Genomic DNA, 24765 nt, shown 5'->3' with positions numbered 1-24765 from the left:
AGCTTTTTCTGAGACAGTACCAACATGTATGCATGTTAAAAACGTGTTCCCAGATGAATGTCATAAAAGTGTGGACTTCAGACCAGAAAAATACTTATCTTTGTCTGGCTGTAGGCTCACCTTCAATCTGTTTTAAGCAATTCTAAAAATTATTTTTATTAGGAGCATAGTTTTATAAAAATATACTCAGATCTTAAGAGGAGTTCTCTGTTTCTTATTTTTAAAATAAAATCTCCAATTTAGATCAAAAATCTGATGGCTTAAAATATCTTTATTTTTGATGTTGAGAGAATTGAGAAATTGATAAATAGATAAATAAAGCAGATGTTCATGCCTTATAATAATGATACATTAATATTCATGAACTAGTAATAATATCCTAATATATAACATGAAAGGAATCTAAGCCAATTCTGTTATAGTATCACTAGCAGGCAGGTTGTATCATTCAAATTCTGTGTATAGGTCTGAATATTTGTTTGGTCACAAATCACTCCAAGCAGATAAAACATCAACATGATCAGTTCTGTTCATTCATATCATAATGTATCATTTATTTTTATGTCCCCACTTAGGCTCTTTTTTTTTTATCATGAATGGGTATTGAAATTTGTCAAGTGCTTTTTGTCTTTGCTTTTTCTGAGTCTATTGAGATGATCCTGTTGATTTTGTCCTTGGCTCTGTTGATGTGGTACATTACATTTATCGATTTACATATGGTGAACCATCCCTGCATTTCTGGGGTGAATCCTACATGATCATGGTATAATCTTCTTGATGATTTTCTGCAATCTGTTTGGCAGTACCTTATTAATGATATTTACATCTATATTTATTAAGGAGATTGGCTTGTAGTTAGAATAAGAGTTAGATTTAGTATGTAGGGTGTTAAAGAGAATGAATGGGTGGGTTAGGGGAGAGAATAGCTCCCTGGTCACTCACCCTGTTGTGTCCCTGGGAAAAACATTTCTAGGCTGTCTTATCTTCTGTTTGGAGAGAGGCCAGTAAGTCAAGGCCCAAGTCTATCCTCTGTGGCATGACTCTGTTCTGATCCTGTTAGCTGAGAATTTCTCAAAATGGCACTTCCTGTGTAGGATGTAAGATGAAGCCCTATCAGACTTTTCTGCCTGTTTTAACCTTCTATGCATGTGTTGTTTGATTTACAAGTCTCTTCTTTGAAATTAATTAATTTATTTATTTGCATCACGATGTACATCCCTCCCCTTCTTTTGGTTAACTGTGTTTTAAGTTGATCTTCTTTGATTCTCTCCATTGTATTTCTCCGCTATTTTACAGTGTTGCTCTTTTTGTGTCTGTCTCTGTCTCTGTCTCTGTCTTTGTCTTTGTGTGACCATGTCCTATGTATTCATCAGTGTCTATAGGATTTTTCTTCTTGAACTAGGTTCATTTTCTGGTATCAGTAAATCTGTGTCTTCACAGATCAGTAAATCTGTGTTCAAAATTAGGAATTTTGAACTGTAGTTTTTCAAATAATTTTCATTAATTGTACTCATTCTCCTTCCTTTCTATCACTTTGGAGGTGCATGTTAGAGCTTCTGGTATTGTCTCACAGTTCTGTGCAAGTTGTTGGATTTTCCCCTCTTATTTCTCTGAATTCAAGTTGCATTATTTTTGTTGAGCTGTTGAACTATTGATCTATTACCCATGAATGCTGAAATTTGATTTTATATAATTTTCATGTGTTAAAATTTATTTTCATTTTTTAAAACCATTTAGTAAATTTAATAATTCAAAACCATTTTGACCATGACAGGCAGGGAGTCTAAGTCTACCAGTCTCTAACTTAATCAGATATATAATAGGGATAATTAGAAGGTAGGCCCTTTCTTTCCTTTCAACATCACTTTTGTATGATGTGGTATTTTGGAGAGAATCCTAGTTAAAAACCTAGAAAGAGGGGCTGGGGATTTAGCTCAGTGGCATAAGCACCTGCCTTGCAAGCAGGCGGTCATGAGTTCGATCCCCGGTACCGGAAAAAAGAAAAAAAAAAAAAAACCTAGAAAGAGTCCACAAAATTTTAAATTGCTTCTTTTTAATTTTTGTTTAATTTCCAAGTTCTTTACTATTTTATTACATATCCTGTGTATAAACAGATATTTGAACCTCTGTGTTTGTATAGGTTTTTACATTTTTCCTGGCTTTTTCAGTGGTTTATAGTGTAAATCTTGGTCTAAAGTACCTCGTTTCCCTTGTCTAAAGCGTAAAAATCTCTCAAAAATATCAAAATGACAACTCTTTTGCTTGTCAGGCTATATTTTTGATGAATAGCATTTGACAGTATGTTGGGGGCAGTGGAATTCAGTATAAAGTAGTATTCAAATGAAAATCTTGTTTTAAAAATCATCTCTATGGATATATAATTTATATACAGTACATTTGGCAAAGGTTTTAGGTGTATAGTTTAATGGAGGATTGGAGATATAACTCAGTGGTGGTGTCTACTTAGCTTGTGCTAGGCTCTACATTCAATTCATAGCAAACAAAGAAATGAAGAGATGGAAGGAGGCCGTATAGAAGGCTAGGAGCAAAGAATTAAATATTTCCATAACTCAAAGAGTTGCTTCTTTTTTCCTTTGCAGTCAGTCATCAACAACTATGATTCAGGCAAATATTGGTTTGCTTTCCAGAATTATAGAGTAGCTCTCCTTTCCTAGAACTTCACATAAATGCAATCATTTTCTATATATATACTGGATATACAGAGTAACCTGACTTTATGAGCTCACCAAAACATTTTGCAAGCACCAAGTTCCTTTGTTGTAAGTTGCTTTTTGTTGCCATTATTCACTTTTCTGAATATGTAAAAAAAATTACTCATTATCTTATGATAGACATTAGGGTTGCTTTAGTTGAGTACTTTAAGTAGATATGCTTCAAAAATTTTATGATGAGTCTTTCTTCTATGTTTTTATGTCTGTTAACACCTAAAAGTGTAATTATTGAGTAATAAGGTAGAAGTATGTTAAGTTTAGAAGAAACATCCAAAATGGGTACATTTCTTTGAATTTTTGCCAGCAACATAAAAGGACTCTAGTTGTTCCACATTCTCATTGTATTAATAATCTTTTAACTTTAACATTCTGATCCAGGTGTTTACCTTAGTAGGAGAGCACTTGCCTCATGTGTGCAAGGGCCTGAGTTCAATACACAGCAACACACACATATATACATGTGTATATATTCTAATAATTTTAGTATTCTGATGGGTATGAAGTACTGTCACATTGTTGTGATATTAATTAGCTCTTTGCTAATTAGTGACAATACTTTTGGATTTTTATGCACTTTTGGATTTTCTTATTGACTGTATTTTGTTAAGTTTATAAAATAATCTCTTAAGATCGATTTTAAAATATGAATTTTCTATATGTTCTACATACAAATAATATTGTTGCATATAAATATTGTAAAAATGTTTTCCCAGATTGTAGTTTACTTTTGTACTTTTTAAATGATGCCTTTGAAAGAACATATGTTTGTAATTTTATTGAGTCCAGTTTTTATTTCTCATATAGCAAGTGCTTTTTGTATCTAATCTTTGTTTACAATGGCTGTGAAGATATTCTCACATGCTTTCTTTTAATGTATTTGTAACATTAATATTTAGAATTAAAGATCATGCTCTTGCATTTTAAAATTCAGTGTCCCTTGATTAATCTATCAGAGAATGATTGTCGAGTGTTTGCCACATGGTATTTCAGAAGATAAAATAGATCAGTGGCTCTCTAGTGTATTTTAAATCATACTTATGATGAATTTTTATTTTAGGATTTTTACTTGTTATATCTTTTACTGTACCACAGTTAGGTTTCAATCTGTATTTCTAGTGAAGAAAACTACACTGTAACATATAAAATAAATCATGAATAAAACATTTCAATCTAGCCTTTCTCTTTCTCTTCCTTCTTTCTACCTCTTTCCTTTTTTAAGTTATCTTTCTTCCTTTCTTTTCACTCTATTTCGTTTGTCCTTGTTTCACTTCTCTTTTCTTTTTCTTTCAAAATAATACTTGAACCTATTTAACATTATGGTGTTGTGTAGTTTCCTGAGAGTTTTTTACATACTGACTTATTCCCTAAGTAGTAATCAGTTCTCCAGAGCAGTTAATAAGATGCTCTTTTATAATAGCATACTTGCCTCACTAGTGTTGTGCATCTTAGCAATACTGTGTTTGATGTTTGTTGTTTTATTATGCTACAGGAAATTACTTGAGAAAGATTTGGAACTCATAGAAATCTGTAACTCGTGGCTAATTTACATGATTAGCTCTCGGTAGTATGATTTATGTAGAAAGTAATTCTCTAAATTCAAGAGAGAATTGGAAATTTTGCACTGTAAAATGAAACTCCTTCATGCACTTATGACAAAAAATGTTTGAAAGGACAATAGCATAGCCAAAGTTTTATGGTAAATGAAAATACATCCTATTTTCCAGTTATAGGGATACTATCATTTTGGAGTCTAAGATTTCTGAAAGAAGCTTGCTATAATGTAGACTTTAATATCCTATAAACAGTAACATTGCTGAAATTTGTTTTCTAGCATCTTGAGGTTATAGCTTCTTAGTATGCTATTGATTAAATGGTCTGAATGAAATGTCCCTTATGTCTGTTTATCACAGTCTCAGATGCATCTTAAAGGACATGTACTCAGTATATTGTTGTTTAGACTAAACAACTGCCTCTTCCTCATTTCTTTTTTGTTTTTGTTTTTTGTTTGTGCTGTAGGATAAGAAATGGATTCTCAACCATGAAGATATTGCATTGGGAGAATTACTGGGCAAGGTACATGAAAACTGATCTAAATGACTGAAGTTTCTTGTATTTACTATGAACACTTTCTTTACTTATATTCCAGCACACAGTAAGGCACCTTATAAGTAACCTAGGAACACAGTATCATTTCTCTTACAAACTGTCATGTCCAATGAAATAAATGTCTTTAAAAGGCATATGGAGAATTCTTGTTTTCTAAAAAATAGTATGTTTTCCCCAAAAGAACCAAAACCAGTATAATAAAACCAAAACTATTGAACTGAGATTTGTATAGAAACTGAGATAATAAAGTTTAAATAAATACCTAAGAGTTCTATTTTGTTTCTGGTTAAATATAATAGTTCAGAAAAATGAGGTATAACTCCTTGAGAATTCAGAATTGTTCATAGAATTACAGTATATAACAACACTGGGCTTATTATATTAGCCTAAAACATAAGGACAAGCCACATGTTTCAATATCAGTATCTGTTTTGTAACTCTATTAGTGGTCAGAGAAGACAGCTTTATATAAAGGATGTTTCTTTTCTTTCAGTTGAGTTAGAAACTTATTTCACAGGCCTTATTGAATTGTATTATATCAAACATAGAGACATTTGATATTTAAAATAAATTATTTTCAAATTTATTAGTAATATTTTACTTATACTTGAGGTCTAGTAAAACTGTCATTGACTTACTTAGTGATACTTTCATGTGAAAGTTTGAGTTGAGTTTAGCTTTATGATGTACTGTGAAAAATACTGTAAAATACACATATTTTGGGAAAGGTATCACCTATCAGGGACAAATAATCATTACTGAGTTTAACTCAAGCTCAACGTTTCGCACGAATCAATGAGTGACTATTTTTGACTGAAATGTAAATTCAGTGAATTGACTTTTTTCCATTTTAAAAAGATCTCTAATATATGTTGAAGAAAATAAATCCTTGTTGAAATAATCTACTTTGGGAAAATCTTAACACTAATTATTTTAAAATATGGTGTCCAAATGAAAGGATTAAGTTTTTTGGAGACTGCTAATACATTTAATTAGTCACTTCTAAAAAACCTCAAGCTAAAAGCAGCCGCTGATATGTATATTTACTGTGATATTCCCCTATTTCTTAAGGTAATATTTCTTCTTTCTATTGCTAGAGGTAATGCAGTGGCAGTAATAGGGTAAAAAATTATTACAAAGGAATTAATTTTCATGAAAATACAATTTAAGAAATTATAAAACAATTTATTGAAATAAAGAGAAAATATTAAGGACACAATTTAGTATGAAGAAAAATTTTCAATTAAAGAAAAATATTTCAATTATGATGTCAAGTTTATTCTGTAAACTATGGCTTATTAGTTAAATTTAGGTTTTTAGTAAGGTTGCTTTAAGAATAATTATTTTCTCAGAGACTAGGCAATAATATGTCTGTCTCAATAAATTTAATAATTTTTAATAAAATATTGATATTTTAGGAAAGTGTTGCTTAACTTCATCTAATATTTTTAAATACTACAGCAACATGATTTGTCGCTTAATATTTCAATACCTTTTCTAAATGAATATTTACAGTGTACTGGCTGAAAGTGCCTAGATAATTGAAAAGAATCAACCATAATTCATATCTTTATGGGGTTTGGAGTTAACTGTATTAAAGTAATGGCAGAAACTCTGATTTTTTATTCTGCACTATAGTCTCAGTGGACTGTGGTTGCTATATAGTTGATAGTCAATAAATATCTTATTCAGTCAGCCAGTATTTGCTGAATGCCTATTATATGCCAAGCACTCGTTTTCCCACTTGGGATACATCAGTGAACAAGCATACAGAAATCATTTCCTTTCTGGAATGTGTGTTCTGTTAATAGGGAAGATAGAAAAATGTGATATGGATAAATAGTAAATTGTACAATATTAGAGAGTGCTAAGTCCTATAAGAAATGGTTTGGAAGTGCTAGTAGTTGAAATTTCAGTTTTTAAATAGTCATTTTGGACATTGTGTTAAAAATGGGCTGATGAGTTGAAAGGTTGGAGGCTTTTGCACTTAAGTTACTAAAAAATGAACTAGAACAGGGTGGTGACATGGAGACAGTAAAAAATGCTGAGTTCTAGATATATTGTTTAGTTGAATCAGTTAATATCCTGATGGAATCTACATAGGGATTGAGAGAGAGTAAAGTGGGCTGTAAGTATAGCATGTTTCGGGGAACAAAATTAGGTGTTCAGTTTTGAATATATTGAATTTATCTGTTCGTCTTCTCTGTGGAGATGGCAAAGAACAGTTGGTTATTAAGTGTGCCTTTTGAAGAGATTTCTGTGTAAGAAGGATAGAGTTGGTCATTTGGGGTAATGTAGGTGACATTTAAAACCATAAGATTAGAATAGGGAAGTAGTTTAGGATAGAGTGCTTGCCTAGTACATGTGAACTCTGAGTTCAATTCCCAATACTAAAAAATACATAAAACCATAGGATGAGATGAATTCAGGAATAGAGTGTGAGTCTCAGGGAGGGCACTCAGACCCAGAATTCAGCCCTGGTCACTCCAACATTAGGGGATGGGTAAAAGACAAGCGATCCTCAAATGAGGTTAGGAAAGAACAGCCAAATAAGAAGACTTGGAAGACAAGAAGACAAATTATGCCAGGGAGAAGAGAGAGATCAGTAGTGGCAAATGCAGAGAAGTCAAATGAGATAATGATCAAGAATTAACCTATGGATTGGCAGTGAAGAAGTCACTGTTTATTTCACTGAGCAGTTTCCTTTTGAAGTATGTTAGGTGACAATCAAGTTGGAATGGATTTAAGAAAACAGGAGGAGAGTAATGAGAGATAGCAAGGATGTAACTCTTTAAAATTTTGTTGCAAAAGGAAGCTGAGTCATGCAAAAGAGTGATTTTTTTGTGCTATTGTTTAACCTGAGAGAAATAATAACATGTTAGTTTGCAGTAGTGAATTTTATAGTGAAAATTTTATGATACAGGAGACATGAGAATTGCAAGGACAGTATATTTGAGTAGGTAAGAAGAGATGGGTTTCAGTCCACAGTTGAGGCCTGACTTTAATGGAAATACAGTGGTTCATTTTTATCATAGCCAGGAAGATTTGTAGGTGAATAAATTTGTGACCAAGAATCCAGAAGTTCTATTGAGATCACTTTTGGGTACTTTACCCCCAATAAAGTTAGAAGCAACATCATAAGCTCAGAATGATTGTCAGAGACAGGGAGAGACAGTAGGAGGAAACCAGCCATTTGGGAGCATGGGAGTGTGAGTGGGGCTAGAAAAACAAGTGGTCTTGAGTGCTCTGAAGTACTTATTTTCATGAAGTAAGGGCTTCCTAACATTTTATATTCGTGCATATTAAAGATAAATCAGTTAACAATGTTTTTCAGCCGTGTTTAGCTTTGTAGGTGCAGAGTAGGCAGAGTCTGAGAGAAATTTTATTAGGATTAGACTTATTTCGGGCAGTGTTAGTGACCATTTTAGTTTTCTGTGATACAAGCAGCCCACTATCGCACCCATGCCATAGGTTCACCACAATTGGCCAAGAGAGTCCTACAGCTAAAGAAAATAAAGATGTAGAGTGAAGATGGTTTGTCAGTTATAATTACTGACCATGAGATTTAAGGTGAATACAAAAGGAGGAAAGAATATTAAGGGGATTGTACAAAAAGTAATAAAAGGAGTAATGTAAAATATGTTAGGCTACAAAGATTCCTACAAGGTGAAAGGAATTTTGAAGTTTGGTATAAGAAGAAATAAGTTAGAAAAATGGAAGCCGGCACTGTAGTTTCCATTTGACCCAACTGTTCCCCCTGTTAGTATCTTTCTGAAACAGTCATCATACCATAGTGATACATTCACAGTATATAGCCACACAATTTATAATAGCTAAGTTTGGGAAGCAGCCCATATGCCTATCAAGAGATGAATACATTAAAGTAAATGGGTTTTTTTTTTTTAATGTAGACTACTACTGTGCCATAAGGATAAAGTGAAACATTTTCAGGTAAATGAATGTCTCTCAGACTGTGATTTTAAATGAAATAAATTAGACACATAAGTTTAAGTATAAATATCACATTGTTTCTCTTGTGTGAGAAAGTCAAAGTATAAATAAGGAGCAAAATCAATGATAGATATTAAGGAGTAAGAAGAACTTTTTCAAATGGGAAGGGGAAGAAAGAGAAAAAGATTTAAAGAGCAAAAAAAATTGAAGAGAAAATGAAAATAGAGCTTTTATGAGGAGAAAAAGATTTGGAGGGAGGGGAGAATAAGGGGACAGAAAAAAGGAAACACAGGTTTTAAAGGTTAAAAAATCTTCATGAAGGAGGAAACGTCAGAAATAGAACTAAAGGTTAGGTAGCATTTTCTCTGGCAGGAGGGGAGGCTTTTCCATAGAGCTAAAACATATAGATTACATAGATAGATAGATAGATAGATAGATAGATAGATAGATAGATAGATAGGAAAGGCAAGGCAAGGCATGACACGGCACATATTTTGTGATCACATTTGAGTTTTGAATGCATATATATTTGGGGACTATGCTATGAAACTACACAGAGTAGAAAGTAGACGTAATTAAAGAATGGATGCTGAGCAAGGCAGTAATATAATGTGTTTTTTTCTTAGCAAAATTAACTTGGCATTGGTGAAATAGTGTGTTAGAGAGGTAAACAACCAAAGATGAGAACAGTTTAGGTGAGAAACTGGGATCCTAATGAAGCAAGCTTTGCTGAGATGCAAGGGGCAAGGCAAAAAGGGTCATGGAGGGAGTGACTGGAAACTTACGTGGAGAATGATGCTGTAGTTCTTGTAGCTTAGCCATGAAAAGCTTAAACGAGTAAGGTAATATTTTAAAATACATTGAATAATAAGTGCCTGAGAACCTTTCAGATAAAGGCATACCATGTATATACTAATATCTTCTATTTCTGTTATAATTAATAAACTGACAATTATGGGAGAAAACATTCTGAGAATAACAGGAAGTAAATGTACCAGAATGCAGGGTGCTTTACGTAGTATAAAACACTTCATTACATGTATGTGTGTCTGTGTGTGTGACAAAGATTTACATGCTGTCATGCATCCCAAACAATGAATGTATTGTAATTTCAGGGAAATTTTGGTGAAGTATATAAGGGCACATTAAAGGATAAAACTGCTGTTGCTGTTAAAACGTGTAAAGAAGGTCTTCCTCAGGAATTGAAAATAAAATTTTTACAAGAAGCCAAGTGAGTTCTCTAAAGTAATACATTTAGATATATGATTATATACATCCTACCTCCTTTGAGTATTATTGCTTTGATTCTCTAAATATTTCTTTAATGAGAATCAAATTTCTTCTTCAGTTTAGTGTCTGGCATTTCTTCAACAGTCTCCTCCTTACTTCTTTTCTAATGTGTCTTCTAAGATGTTATTTTCTATTTTTAGCTAGAATTTAATGTCCTGCTTTTCTATTCCTATATTATAGATATTAAAACAATTCTGGTAGTGGTGAAAATATAATATATTTTTAAAAACACAAAACAAATACAAAAGTGCTTTGGACAGGTAAGATGGATGGGCATAATAGATTTGAGAGGATAAAAGAATGGATGAGAAGAAGAATACAGGGACCCATAGGTATTGTAGTGTCCAGAGAAAGTGCTGTGAAGAATAGAAGTGATGACAGTGAAAAAACTGAGGCCCGACGTATGGATCAGCTTAATGTTTCTTTCTTTATTCATCATCTAAAATAAGTATTGATGGCAATGGTAGTTGGATGCATTCATTAGTTTATAGAATACAGTTAAAACTGTATGCTCTTTTCATGTACATTATAGGAAATTCAGAAAAATTCTGATAAATTTTAAGTCCTGTCACAATTAAAACAGTTTCATTTTATGATTTTTCACAGGTATTCTTAAGATACAATGCTATGTCTAACATTATTTTTAAAAATACTTAAATTCTTGCTTTCTAACTTATGTATTTTATTGCAAAGTACGTAGTTTAATTTTCTCCTTCAAAGTGAAATGATACATTTTATCTCAAAGATGAACAGTTTATGCGAATTTATGAGTGTCTTTTGGTAGACTCCACAAAGATATATTTAGACATTTCATATTATCAAAGTTTGTTTAGCTTTGTGAAATTTCTTTACTATCCATCTTGCCACCTAAGAAATGACTTTTTTGGTTAAAGTCAAATATTTCAAAACTCTTGTTTTTAATCTCTCTTAGAAATTAGATGCTCAGAGTTATTGACAGAATATTTTCTCTATTTTTAGAATTTTTCCTAGTCTTTCATTCATAAATAATTACATAGTTTTAAATTCAAAAATGAGTTTCTTAGGGCTTTTTCTGTTTTAGCTATGCATGTAAAAATGTTTTGTCTTTATCCAAAATTATTTTTTCATTCTTTAGGAAAGAATACTGTAGGAGCAGATTTATAACTGTATCAGTAGGGCTAAACTTTGCCAATAGAAATAAGCAGGACAGGTATCTAAGGGAATCTAATCTACTTTTGGCTTATGTGTGGAGTCCTATCGATTAGTCTGTCATACATTTATAACTCCTGATAGCCTTTATTCAAACTAAATCTTCTGTTTCAACGTCAGCCTGTGTTGCTACTCTGTTACTCAATTATTTTTTAAATTTGTTGCCAACTTTTTCAAAATTTTTGTGTTTCCACTTTTGAAATTGAGTGTATTCTTCAAGAAAATATTTAATTGTTACAGAATGTAGTGAAGTACACTCTACAGTATTCAGCAGTATGATATAATTTTTTTCTGGTGGTGGATCAAACCAAATACTTTGAAGGGAGTTTACATATTTGTATGTTCTAGGTTAACACATTATTATTAATCACTCAGAGTGGAAAACTTTTAAATGAATATTTAATTGAATTAAGTAGCACAAACTCATTTGTACCTATCTTATGTTTCCAATATTTATTAATAATTTTATAATTCATCCCACTTATCATAATTGCAGCTATGCTAATGTTTTAAAAATTGAATTATGACTATAGTATACTCTTCGTATACATTATTCATTGTTATAATTTAATGCTTTTTTCATTTTTATTCATATGATAAGAATTCTTGTATTTTTCTCTCATCCAGAATTCTCAAGCAATATGATCATCCTAATATTGTCAAACTTATAGGAGTTTGCACACAAAGACAGCCTGTCTATATCGTTATGGAACTGGTTCCAGGTAATGTGATTTAAGAGGTTTTCATGATAACATTTTAATGTCATGTTTTATGGATTTCTTTTTAATTTTCAATCTCTAATTTCTCTGTGTAAATTTTCCAAGGATTTTGTTTAAAATTTACCTGATAACAAAGAGCTTGTATATATACCCAGTATTTTTATAGGCTATGACACCTTGTTGTTTTCTTGAAAATGTCAGCTAGCATTCTTTGGAGACAGATTTATTTGAGTGTAGTTGCACATGAAATTCAATTATATATAATGTGAAAGCTTTTTAGAAAAGTCTACTTAGTGTGACTTTATAACACTGATAGTTTTGATATTTACTACTTCATAACATTTTAAAATACCTTTCCACACATTTTCTTGAATATATGTGTTTAATATAATAGTGCTTTGGGTCACTGACAGACTTTTCATACGTGGACAAACAAGGTGATCAGTCTAGGAATTTCTCCTGGTATTTGTTTCTGGTGACTTTCAGTGTCTTCAGATATTTTGGCTAGCAACTTGTGACAACACAGAAAGCTGTCAAACTCTCTGGGATGTTTTTGGCTTTTCTCATTGTCCATCTTCCTGTTGTAGAAAATAGGTATAGTTGGATCTCAATATGCTTTACAAATATAGTATTTAGTAATTGAAAAATTTTGCTTTACTTTTTGTTTTCACCACTAATAATATCCACTTTAAAAGAAAAAATTTAAAGAAAAGTGAAAAAATTATTTTAACTTTAAAATTTGTGAAGTAAACATAGTATTATAGATTACCCATTATTTATTATCTATATAGTTGTTCTACTATGTCCTAGTCTCTTTTCTCATTGATGAGGTACTATATGAAATACGTGCAACTTAAAAGAAGGAAGTTTTATTATGCCTCACAGTTTGTACAGTTTCAGTCCATAGGCCGTGGACTCCAAGGCAGAACAGCATAGCATGTTCAAGGTCATGGCTGAGGTGAAACTGCTTATGGCATGTTGCACAGAAGGGTGAGGGCGAGAGGGGAAAAAGGGAGAGACATACTGATCAAGGGAAGGAGATAAAGCTTCCCAGGCCATGCTTACTCTAACTTGCTTCTTCAGATCATAATCCGGTAATTCCCATAATCCAGTCACCCAAACCCACACCTATAAACTCATGAAGTTTTGGGATATAAACCTTATGCCAGGGTATAAACCATAACATACTATTTAGGATTATTAATCCATTTCATCCTATTACTTTTATTCCTACTGGAATATTGCCAGTATTAACATCATTTAATCATCTTTTTAATGATCTTCATTCTCTTGAGACAGTATTGCCTGTTAGGTAAGGTATTGTTGCAGTGGTTTGCAAAGTTTGTGATGTGCATCTTCATGGCTTGCATTATTATTAGAAAAAGATGAGAGAATATAGTCCAAAATTTTTATAACAATTGAATATTAAAATCAGATATGCAAAACCTATAAAAACATTAATATTCACATAGGTGCAGATGAAACCCCTTATTAGTAAGAAATGGCACTGAGAAACTTAGATCAGGGAGGTATAGCTAGCTTGATAAGGAAAGGTGACTTATTTTATCACAGATGGTTAAAGGAGCATACATGTAAATTCCAGATTGCAAATCTAAATTGAATAAGACAAAAGAGAAGTTTGCTTTGTATGAAAGCCAGGAAAATGTTTATCTAGATAATAACAAGTAACTTTTACTGATATTTTTGAATGAATAAAACTCCATTAGAAATACAATGAAAAGTAGAAAATTATAAGTGAAAGTTTTTGACTCAGCATTCTAATTATATCCCAAAGCTGATTGCTTTTTCTTTACTTGTTTTTAGCTGTGGTCTCTCTCTCTCTCTCTTCTCTCTCTCTCTCTCTCTCTCTCTCTCTCTCTCTCTCTCTCTCTCTCTCTCAATGTTAAGATATTTAATGTAGGTACCTTAATTTACACCAGTCTTTTTAATTACAGGAAAAATCATTTTAATGTCAGATCCTTTATTCTCAATATTAGTTGGGGTGGTTTTATTGTCATAATCATTCATATACTTCTACCTTTTCCTTGTAATGGTTATAGAGTATTCTATTTTTTAGAGTTACATATTTGTCCAGTAAGTCTTTTATCTCTGTATACTTCATTTCTTTTTTCTTTTGTAAACATTACTGAATAAATTTGGACTCATTATAAGAATCTTTTGGAAGTAAATTGGACACTTAATGGGATTGTGTATTTTGATTTATGGTAAATATCTTAGCTTCTTATTTGATGCATAGCATATTATCATGATAAAGAAACTTTTTAAAAAATTCATTATTTAAAAGTTATGTAATTTAGAAGTTGAGACATATTTGACTGCCTCAACTCAGCTCAGTTTATCATGAAGCCAAATAAAAATGTCAAACTGAGCTCTTATTTGGAGACTCTGGAAAAAGAATCTACTACCATGCTCATTCAGCTGTTGGTAGAATTCTGTTCCTTGCAGCTATTAGTCTGAGATTCTCATTTCTTTCCTTGCTGTCAAGGAAATCTTCTAGTTCCTTAAGGTTGCCTGCATTCCTTCTCATATAATCTCTGCACCTTAAAAGCCATCACTAGCATATCACATCTTTCAAATGTTTTTGACTTCTACTTCTGTTACCTACCAGAGAAAACTCTGGTTTTAAAGTGGTTTAAATGATTATATCAGGCCACCTAGATAATCTCCCTGTTTTAAGAGCTGTAGAATATAATTATCAAAGTGATACTTAAACATTCACAGATCCAGGCATTAGGTGGAACTTGGAAGGCCATCTTCGTGTTCTGTCTGCTACAGTAGATTTGGGTAAATTTTCTTAAAGATTAGTTGCATTATGGAATCAGAAGCCGCATCATACATAGTTATTTAAGTCCATTGTTTGATCTTGCAATTTAAATGCATCTTTTACCCATTCATGATTTTGTACCACGGTACTTTGGCCATTTGGAAAGTATCAGGACATGAAGTCATACAGATAATCTGAATAGTGACACATTCATTCTACAATAATAAATGATCATATGCATTAGAGTCACAAATAATTTGATCAGAAAAGTAATAAGAGACTGTCTAGCTCATAATGGCAGATGTTTTCCAAAATTTTAATTTTTCATTTGAAGGCTTGGGTTTTATCCCTGGGAACAAAGATTCATTTTTTTCTCTTTAAATAGACTTCATTCATTTTCGAAAACTTACCTGCCAAACCTCTTTCTGTTACCCATAATTTGTTACTGTTTATCCATTTTCTTTAAACTTTATTGATGTGTAGCTGTACAATGAAATTTAATATGTACAACTTATGTGAATATGGAAATTCTCATGTAGCTTCAAAACTACTACCACAGCCAAGGTAATGAGCACATCTATCACTAACAGATTTTCTTATGCTTCTTTGTAGTCCCTTTCTCTGGCACTGTCTGTGCCTACACTAATCAATCACTAAGCTTTGGGAGCTGGCACATGAGCATATCACATCTTAGTCTTTTTTCTTCATCTTCCCATTAACTTACTATCCCTTTCCTTCTATGCCTAGATTCCCTTACCATCTGTAAAAGGCCTACGTCTGTCTCCTGTAATCTACCATTTGTTTTGTTCTTTAAATTACTTATACTTTGGATTTCTCATAGAAAAAAATTATAATAGTTAACCTTCTGTATTTGATTTATTACCCTTATCATTATGGTCTCATGGTGCATCCTTTTTCCTATAAATGGCGCAAGTTTATCCTTCTTTGTCGCTAAATAATATGCAATTGTGTACTTGTACCTTACTTTCTTGTGTCTGTTTTCTGTCACTCTAAATTAGCTAGGACTTCATAGAATCTTGTATAAATTGAATAATATAATAAGTCCTCTTTCTTGTGTATATTCTTCCACTTACCAATCATTTTGAGATTAGTCTATGTTGTACTGCATATCAATAGTTCAGTTCTTCCTTTAGACTGCTAAGTAGTATTTTATCTATTTAGCTATCAATAGACATTTGGATTATTTTCACTTTGGGGCTATTACATATTACAGTGAAGTTGATATGAGCATTCTTGTACAACTTTTTATATGAATGTGTGCCTTTTTTTCCTTGGATAATACCTCAGAGTAGAATGAATGTGTCATAGTGAATTTATGTCTAAATCTTTAAGACTATCAAATTGGTTTCTAAAATGATCACACTCATTTACCTTAACAACTGTAGTCTGAGTTCTAGTCCTTCCACATCATCATCAATACATGTTCTGATCATTGCTTAACCTTTCTAATACTCATGTAAAGGGATTTTAATTTGCCTTTCTCCATTACTAATGACGTTGAGGGGTTTTGGTTGATTAGTGATGTTTTATTTGTTTTTCTTTACTATCACTGGTATATCTTCTTTGGTCAAGTGTCTTCAAATCCTTTGCCCATTAAAAAAGAATTGTTTGTTTCCTTTTAATTGAGTCTTGGTTCTTTATGTATGCCAGATACAAGTCCTTTTTCATCTCAGTCTCTTTCCTACTTTTCCATTTTCTTATATGTCTTCTCAAGAGAAATTGTTTTTAATTTTGATGAGCTTTACTTTATTATTTTATGGATCAAGCTTTCACTGTTCTAAAAAAAACTTGTTGAATCCAATGCCATACAAATTTTTTCTTATGCTTACTACAAGTTTCAAAACATTAAAGTGTATATTAAAGTTTAGGATCAATTTCAAGTTAACTTTTGTACATATTCTGAGGAATGCTTTCAAGCTGGTGTTTTTGACATATGGATATCCAGTTGTTCTAGTACCACTTGTTTCTTTTCTTTTTAGTTTTTGTAAATGTTTGGAGTGCTTACTGATTATCTTCATTGTGGAAGTCAGTGCATGTACATAACACATCCTATTGTTTTTTATTTTCATTCCCACTCCCCCCAACTCTATCCATCTCTTGACCCTCTTCCTTTATGCAAAATAGCTGTCTCCTTATTTCCTGTTATCTTTTATTTTATGCCATAATTTACTTACATTTCGTTTCACATAAAAAGAAATCATGTAATATTTAAATTTCTGTGTCTGATTTATTTCACTTAATATTATGGTTTCAATATGCATCCATTTTTCTAAAAATGACTCATCCTTTTTAGCAGACTAGTTCTGCATTGTATGTAAATAATACCACATTTTCTTTGTTCATTTATCTGTTGATGGATATATATGCCACTTAAAAATTTAGCTATTATGAATTGTAGCACATTTGTTTCAATGACGATTCTTTGTTTCCTTACTTACCTTTTATATCAAGCCAAAATCCATTGTTTATGTTCTTATGTGTGGTGCTGTATAAAGACTCAGGTTTTTTCTCAGTCCTTTAAGCTTCCTCCAAATAGCATGTTCTTAATGGCTGTAACTTTGTAACAAGTCTTTACTCTCAAAATAAACCGAAACATAGACCAACTAATTTTTGACAGTCATATAACAGAGAAAGGATAGTTTCTTTAATAACTATTACTGGGAAAATTGACCTTCAATATGAAGAAAAATGGACTTTGATCCTTGACTTATATCCTATAAAAATAAACTCAAAAAAGGCCTAACTATGAGACCCAAATTTATAAAACTCGTAGAAGAGAACCTAGTGGAAAAACTCCTGGACTTTGGTTTTTTGGATATCTTACTAAATGCTTAAACTATAAAGTAAAAGTATATAAATGAGACTTTACTCATATGTTTTCTGCCCAGCAAAATAAATAAGAAAATAAATGGTAGCCTATATAGTGAAAAGAAATATATCCAAACTTACTACCTGACAGGGAATTACTGAAAATTTATAAAGAACACAGGTAATCCAATAATAGAAGAACTAGATTACAAATGGAGAGGACACCTCAAGACATTTTCTGAAGAGTATGTTAAAGAAACCAAATAATGAAAAGGAGCTCAGTATCCTTAATCATCTGGGAAATACAAATCAAAAGTACTATAAGGTACTACCTTACACCCATGATGATGGCTCTAATTAAAAAGTCACAAGAGGACAGGCTGTTTAGATTTCCTCAATGTAGCCTGCCCGGTGTTTGCCAAGGTTTACTTTTATCTCGCTCTTTGCTCTTTTACTCAGCCTCAGCTTGCTCAGCAGAGCCAAATGCTCCCTTGTTCCTCACTTTTATTTTTTAAATAAATTCTGTCACCATCAAAAAAAAGTCAAAAGAACTTTGTTGATGAGAATGTAGAAAAAAGGATATATTTGGTTAGTGGGAATGTAAATTGATACAGATATTATTGAAAACAGTATTTAAAGAAATTAAAATTGAAGTTATCATTTGACCTAGCAATCTCTTTTGGAATGTATCCAAAGGAAACAAATTCACCATGTAGTGAAGTATGTGTGCATTCTTAGGGTTAGTGCAGCATGATTCACTATAGCAAAATAAAGAAGCAATCTGACTGTCCTTGATGGACAGATGGATAAAATTTTATTATTCAGCTCTAAAAAGAAAAAGAATGTCTCATTTGCTGTAATAAGGCTGGGGGATAGTATGCTTAAGTGAAAGACACAGAAAAAAATAACATAATCTCACTTGTATGTAGAATGAATAAAATACACAGAAAAAACAGTGGTTACAAGGAATGTACAGGTGAGATGTAAGTCAGAGGATGCAAAATAACAGACGTGGGGAGAACAAGTCTAGAGATTTAATAAAGACTGTAGGTTTAAAAAATTGTATTGCATGTGAAATGTATGCTAAATGAGATTTTAGTTGCCATTGCAGAAGGAAACAACAACAAATAATGAGTGACTGTGTTGAAATGATGAATATACTAATTTGCTTTGCTATATATAAAAGTGTTTTACAATTTTTTTGTCTGTTAGAGGTTTTTTGCATTTCCATGCCAGTTTCAGTATTGGTTTCTCAGTTTCAGTGTAAGTGCTTGCTGGAATCTAGACTAGAATTATATTTAATCCATAGGTCAACTTGAGGAAAATGCACTCTTAGCAGTAATGGATTTTCTGATCTGTGGACATGGTGTGTCTGTATAGTTACACAGAATTTAAATTGCAAAGGACCTCGGCAAGTTCTGCCAAGTTTAGTTTGCAGGAGTTTCCTTGTCATCTTTGTTTTTTAGTGTTTATAATTGTATAACTGATTTTAAAAAATACATAAATTTGCTATGTAAAATATAGGATATACATATCTTAAATTTATATAATATTGTATAGTTAGCACAACACATCATTTAGCATTGTCATTTGTTCTACCAGATATCTCTATTTACGAGTAAGCTAAATGAAGTTCAGGGAGAGAGCTGATGGTGACTTGTCAACATCAGTTAAATATAAAGTGGAAAAAATAGTACTCCTTTTATATCTACTATTGTCATTAAATATGTAATTCAAAATTTGTAAGCCTTTTATGAAATGAGAATATAAATGAAAATTTAAGCAAAATGCCTATACAAGATACTCTTGTAAGCATACAGATTTCCATTCCATAATTTCTTAACCTTGTGCACAGATAAGTAAATAGCTTTTTCACTAAAAAGAAAATTTTTTGTTTGAGTTGGTCTTCTCTCCACTGGGAATCAAGCTGTAGAGGGAAGATTGAGAAAACTGGTAGGTTTAAAGTAAGATTTAATAACTACTTAGTGTCTAGTATGCAAACCAATTCTAAAATGTATTATGCATACATTTAATATACTCCTGTTCTTGTCAGATAACTGAGCTCTTTGGAATAATAAATCCAAAATACATTTAACCAGACTAATGTTTGAGGAGATTATAAGCATTTGAGAATTCAAGTTGAGAATGAATACTCCAGGATGATCCTGTCTTAATTTGCATCATCTCTTGAATTATAAATACTGTGAATATTTGATTGTTTATTTGCTTACTGTTTGCTTGGTAAGTACAAATCAAACAAAAGTCAGTTCCAAATGACATTGGGAAATTCTAAAACTAAACGGAAAATGTCACATATGCTATAGATGATCCTTTATTTTTCACACAAATTGTTCATTACTGAAGAATTCAAATGACGAGAGCATATATTTTTAATTGGAAAGTTACAATTTAAAGGAATATTTGTGATCTAGAAAACTCATTTGTTTTCATGTACATGGCTAAATTAGGGCTGCCACTGACATTTAAATAGATAGAGTAAGGACTTTACATGCCAAATATGTCAGTGTCTGTGCAAATCTTGGATAGAAAGAGTGAATTTACCAAGAGATTTGTAACTTTTCCTTCTTTTTTACTTGGATGCTTGCTTTGAGTTCATAATTTACTGGATCTTTGAGAATGTTATATTGTGTGGTACATTTTCCACTCACACAGATGCGTGGTTGTTGAGAATCTGCATACCAAATTTATAGACCATTCTTTTATGAATATAGTGCAAAAGTCTTCACAGGATACTAACAGAATGCAATGAATACAAGATACAGAGTGCAACGAATCATCAAAAATATCACACATCCTGACCAAGTAGGCTTCATCTCAGAGATGCAAAGTTGATTCAATATACACAAATCAATAAAGGTGATACATAAACAGGAACAAGGACAAAAGTCACATCATCACTCGATGCAGAAAAAGTTTTTGACAAAATCCAGCATCCTTTCATGATTAAAAACTCTGAAGAACATAGGTACAGAAGGACCTTATCTCAATCATGTAAAAGCTATTTGTGATAAAACTCTCATCCTACTGAATGGGGAAAACTGAAAGCTTTTCTAAAATCAGGAATAAGACAAGGATATCTACTGCTACCACTCTTGTGCAACGTAGTATTTGGAACATTGGCAAGAGCAATTAGGCAAGAAAGCAAGTTACATATAGGAAAAAAAGAAATCAGAATACTGTTATTTGCAGGCAACATGGTCCTCTACATAGAAGAACCAAGAAAATAGATTCAGTAATGTAACAAGATACAATATCAACACAAAAATCATAGCATTCCTGTACACTGATGAACTGACTGAAAGAGAAATTAGAAGAGAAAGTACCATGCACAATATCTCCAAGAAAAAGTAAGTATTCAGGAATTAATAACGCTTAGGAATTTAAGACCTCTATAAGAGAACTGTAATGGCCCAAAAAAAAGCCAAATAGAACATCAGACAATGGAAATGTATCCTGTGTTCCTGGGTATGTAGAATCAATAAATTCTACATGGCCATACTTCCAAAATTGATATATAGATTTAACATAGTCTCAATCAAATTACCAACAATATTCTTTACAGAACTGGAGGAAACAATCTAAAAATTCATATGGAACCAGAAGAGACCCAGAATAGCTAAAATGATTCTAAGCAACAAGGAAATTGGGAGCCATCACAATCCCAAACATGAAGTTAATTACAGAGCTACAGTGATAGAAGCAGGCATGAGAATCAGCAGAACAGAATAGAGAATTCATTTCTCTGACTATTAGAGAATTGCAGATTAAAACAACACCTATATTCCTTGTTACTCCAGAAAGAGTGGCCATCAACAACAAAGACAAGTAAGAGCAAATACTGGCAAGGCTATGAGGAAAGGAACACATTTGTTGGGAGTGTAAACTACTATAACTACTTTGGAGATCAGTATGGCTATTCCTCAAAAAACTAAAGCTGGAGATTCCATTTGACCCCACTACCGGCCTTCTGGGTATCTTCCTGAAAGCATTAAATATATCAGACTACCAGTATATGTGCACACCCATGTTTGTAGCAGCACAATTCATAACAGCAGAATTTTGGCAGCAGCCTGTATGTCCAGTAACAGATGAATTAATAAAAAAAAAAGTATACACAATAAAATACTATGCTCCCATAAAGAAAAATAAAATTTTAGGCATTTGTGGAAATTGAATGCATGTTGAGGCTGCAATAACTGAAATATATTAGACACAATACCTTGAATATTGCATGGATTCTCTTATATGAGAAACTCAATAAATAAAGAGCAAAATAAAATATAGGAGGAGGAAGATAGATCTCTCTTAAATGGGAAGGGAATAAACAGATGGAGACAGGGGTAAGGGAAATGAGGGAAAGGGCTAAAAATGGAATTAAGATGTGTTATATACATGTACTGTTACGATTTGTGTCTGAATGTCCCCCAAAGCCTTACACAGTCGTGGGGAAGTGGGCTTTTCAGAGGTGGCTGAATCTAGAGTTTGTGGTTATTCATGGTCCAGTGCTAGGTTAAGGGTGTGAGTCCTATCCTCATCCTGGGCCAGAAAGAGGCTTGTTCTTTTCCCTTCGGTTGTTGATTTTGCTGTCTTTTGCCACCATGAATGGTTTCCCCTCTGCCATGAGCCGTCCTGCTTGAAGCCAACCAGTTACGGACTGAAACCTCTACAAACTGTGACCTAAATAAACCTTTCCTCCTTTTAACTTTGAATGTTGGGTATTTTGTCTCAACAATAAGAGAGAAAAGTAACTCAGAGAACTCCATAGAAGGAGTATAAACATTATTTACACCTAACATGTGCTAATAAGATAAAGCGAGCTACTGGTTTGAAACTTAGCATTATACAGTTTTCTAATTTAGACAGTGTCAAAATATCTCACCTCTATTATGTGACATCTTTATGATTGAAGAAAAGAAATTGTGCTCACTCAGTTTGTGCCATATAAAGATTTTGGGCTTGGAAATAAATACGTTATTGATATTGATTAAATTATTTTGAAGAGTAAAGGGCTACGGATATAGTTCAGTGGCACAGTGTCTGCTTAGCAAGCTCATGGTCCCAAGTTTCATTTCTTAGTCAACATATTGCCTCTCTTATTCATTAAGAAGTTTTTTATGTTTACATGATTTTAATAGGATCAAATTCACTTATATGACATCTCAGCTGCAGATTTTTGTGGCAGTCACTGGAAATGATAGTTTCAGATCCTTTGGAAACATGGTCCCAGCATTTTGGCTCTGATACTTGTATGCCATTTGTTTCTTTTACTTCTCATAAATGTAAAAAGGATAAGTCAAGCCACCAAAGGATTAAGGAATGTGGCTTCTGGCACTTGCTAAAAGAATTGGCAGTTGTATAATAATTCACACTAGTAAATTTCAAAGTCAAGAAAAAAGACAACAAAGTAATGCTCAAATTAATGTTTCACAAAATTTTATTTGACAACTGTGAAATTTTTAATGTAACATTTACATTACTAGAGAAAGCTCTAATTCTGTGGGATTTCTTAATTACTTTGATTTTCAAAGATAATGAAGAATATTCCTTTAGAACAACTCAGACATGATGCAAATGGGTGAAATTATAAATTGGTACACTAGAAATTTAAATTTGAAAGAATTAAGTACTTTTTCCTTTTGTATGTTAGCTGGTATGATGATCTCTAAATTGTTTTTGTCTATGTTACACTGATGAAAATAAAAACACATGTCCACTTACCATCTATGTTATAGTTAATACTGTTACTATAATGTAAAATATTTTCAAAACAACATTGGAAAGATAAAATTTTTAAATTTGTGTCTTTTCAAAGCCCCATTCCTGCTTATTATCTTAGAGCATTTATAAATAAAATAGTTTAATCTGACTACCTTTCCAGATACAAAGGAAAGTACTAATTTCCTTTGAAGTTATATTTAATTTAAATTTCATGTGATGTAAGTTGATAACTATGATATTCTATCAGGTTGTATTGGCACTCTCCTTATTCTTTTTTCAGGTAGAACTCTCTATTCTAGCAGGCCTCTCTCATCTCTTAGGGCAAATTCTTTGCCCAGTAGAAAAATAAGCAAAATTAAAAGAAAAGTGTAACTATGACTGTGTCACCTCTCTGAGAAGAGTTTTTTAAAAATTTCCTAGGGTTTTATTTTACCTCTCAATGAGTAAATGTTGTTATGTTATAATGAACATTACCTTTTCATGGTACATTTGAACCATACACATATTGTGCAATTTGAGTAGTATTACTCATCTGCTTTTTGTGTTCTGAGTCTCTGATGGCATTTGTACTATGAGTAATAACCTCCTGCGAAGAGGCAGATGGCCTGGTTAGGAGGACAAAACATTCTCTGAATCATATTATTGCTCTTAGGTCTGTTCTTAAAATGATGTGGTATTTTTGAATATCTTTAATGATTTAAAGTGTGGGAGTTATGAACACATAGGCATCCTTTTCATATGGATGAGTGTTTCTTTAAAGTAGTGATGATTCTATAATTGCTCTGTTGGTTGTACTTTTCAGTTTTTATTAGCATACGTAGAAAAATCTTAAAACTGCCAGAGATACTTTACGTGATGAGAAAGTTGCTTGATTGCTGATAGACTGCTTATGTTTGGCACAAATGTTAGAGACGTGAGCAGGACTAGTAAAACCGGTAAACTGAAATAATCAAATTTAGACAAAACAACTTGTTTTTACAAACTCATTCTTCCTAGTAATATATAAAATATATGTGAATCTAAGAGCTCCTTGCTAGTATAAGATTTTCATTTTATCAGAATTATAAAGAAAACTTATTTCATTAAAATAATTGGTAAACTGTACAATTTTTCCATGATCAAAATATGATGAAAGTGGAAATGAATACATAGATATGTTTGGTATTGTATATTTTTGTTTTATATTTTCTACTTAAGTTTTTCTTCATATTCTACTATGTAGAAAACAAACAAAATCCTCTTACGTGTTAGCCAAAGATACTGCAATGCTATTTTTTAAAAAATTAGTAGACTCATTTTCATCCAAAAGTAAATAAACTGAGACACACACAGGAAGGATTTGGAGATATGAAGGAGGAGTCATCCAGTCTGTCCCTGCTCACAACCAAAAAAGATAATGGGGCATTGGCCCCTAAAACAAAAACGG

The 24765-nt window shown here is 32.2% G+C and overlaps 1 protein-coding gene across 11 annotated transcripts in view; it reads left to right on the top strand.

Annotated features, from left to right (window-relative positions):
• The window catches only part of Fer (FER tyrosine kinase), a 409026-nt gene that overhangs the window by 252368 nt on the left and 131893 nt on the right, over positions 1-24765 (top strand). For 8 of the 11 annotated variants that reach the window (XR_010046446.1, XM_063245478.1, XM_063245477.1 and 5 more), the window contains 3 exons: positions 4749-4805; positions 9905-10020; positions 11895-11989. Coding sequence is in view for 7 of the 11 variants with exons in the window: in XM_063245478.1 (XP_063101548.1) it covers positions 4749-4805; positions 9905-10020; positions 11895-11989 (268 nt within the window). In the remaining 4 variants the exon portion in view is untranslated. Of the gene's footprint in view, positions 1-4748; positions 4806-9904; positions 10021-11894; positions 11990-24765 lie in introns of those variants that run through there. The other 3 variants (XR_010046449.1, XR_010046448.1, XR_010046447.1) reach the window with 2 other exon arrangements.

This window comes from Cavia porcellus, unplaced genomic scaffold (genome assembly GCF_034190915.1).
Source record: "Cavia porcellus strain 051 isolate PalLab524CR breed Dunkin Hartley unplaced genomic scaffold, mCavPor4.1 scaffold_2, whole genome shotgun sequence".
NCBI lineage: Eukaryota > Metazoa > Chordata > Mammalia > Rodentia > Caviidae > Cavia > Cavia porcellus.
Note: the sequence above shows the minus strand (reverse complement) of the source record. Positions and strands in the feature narration are given on the sequence as shown.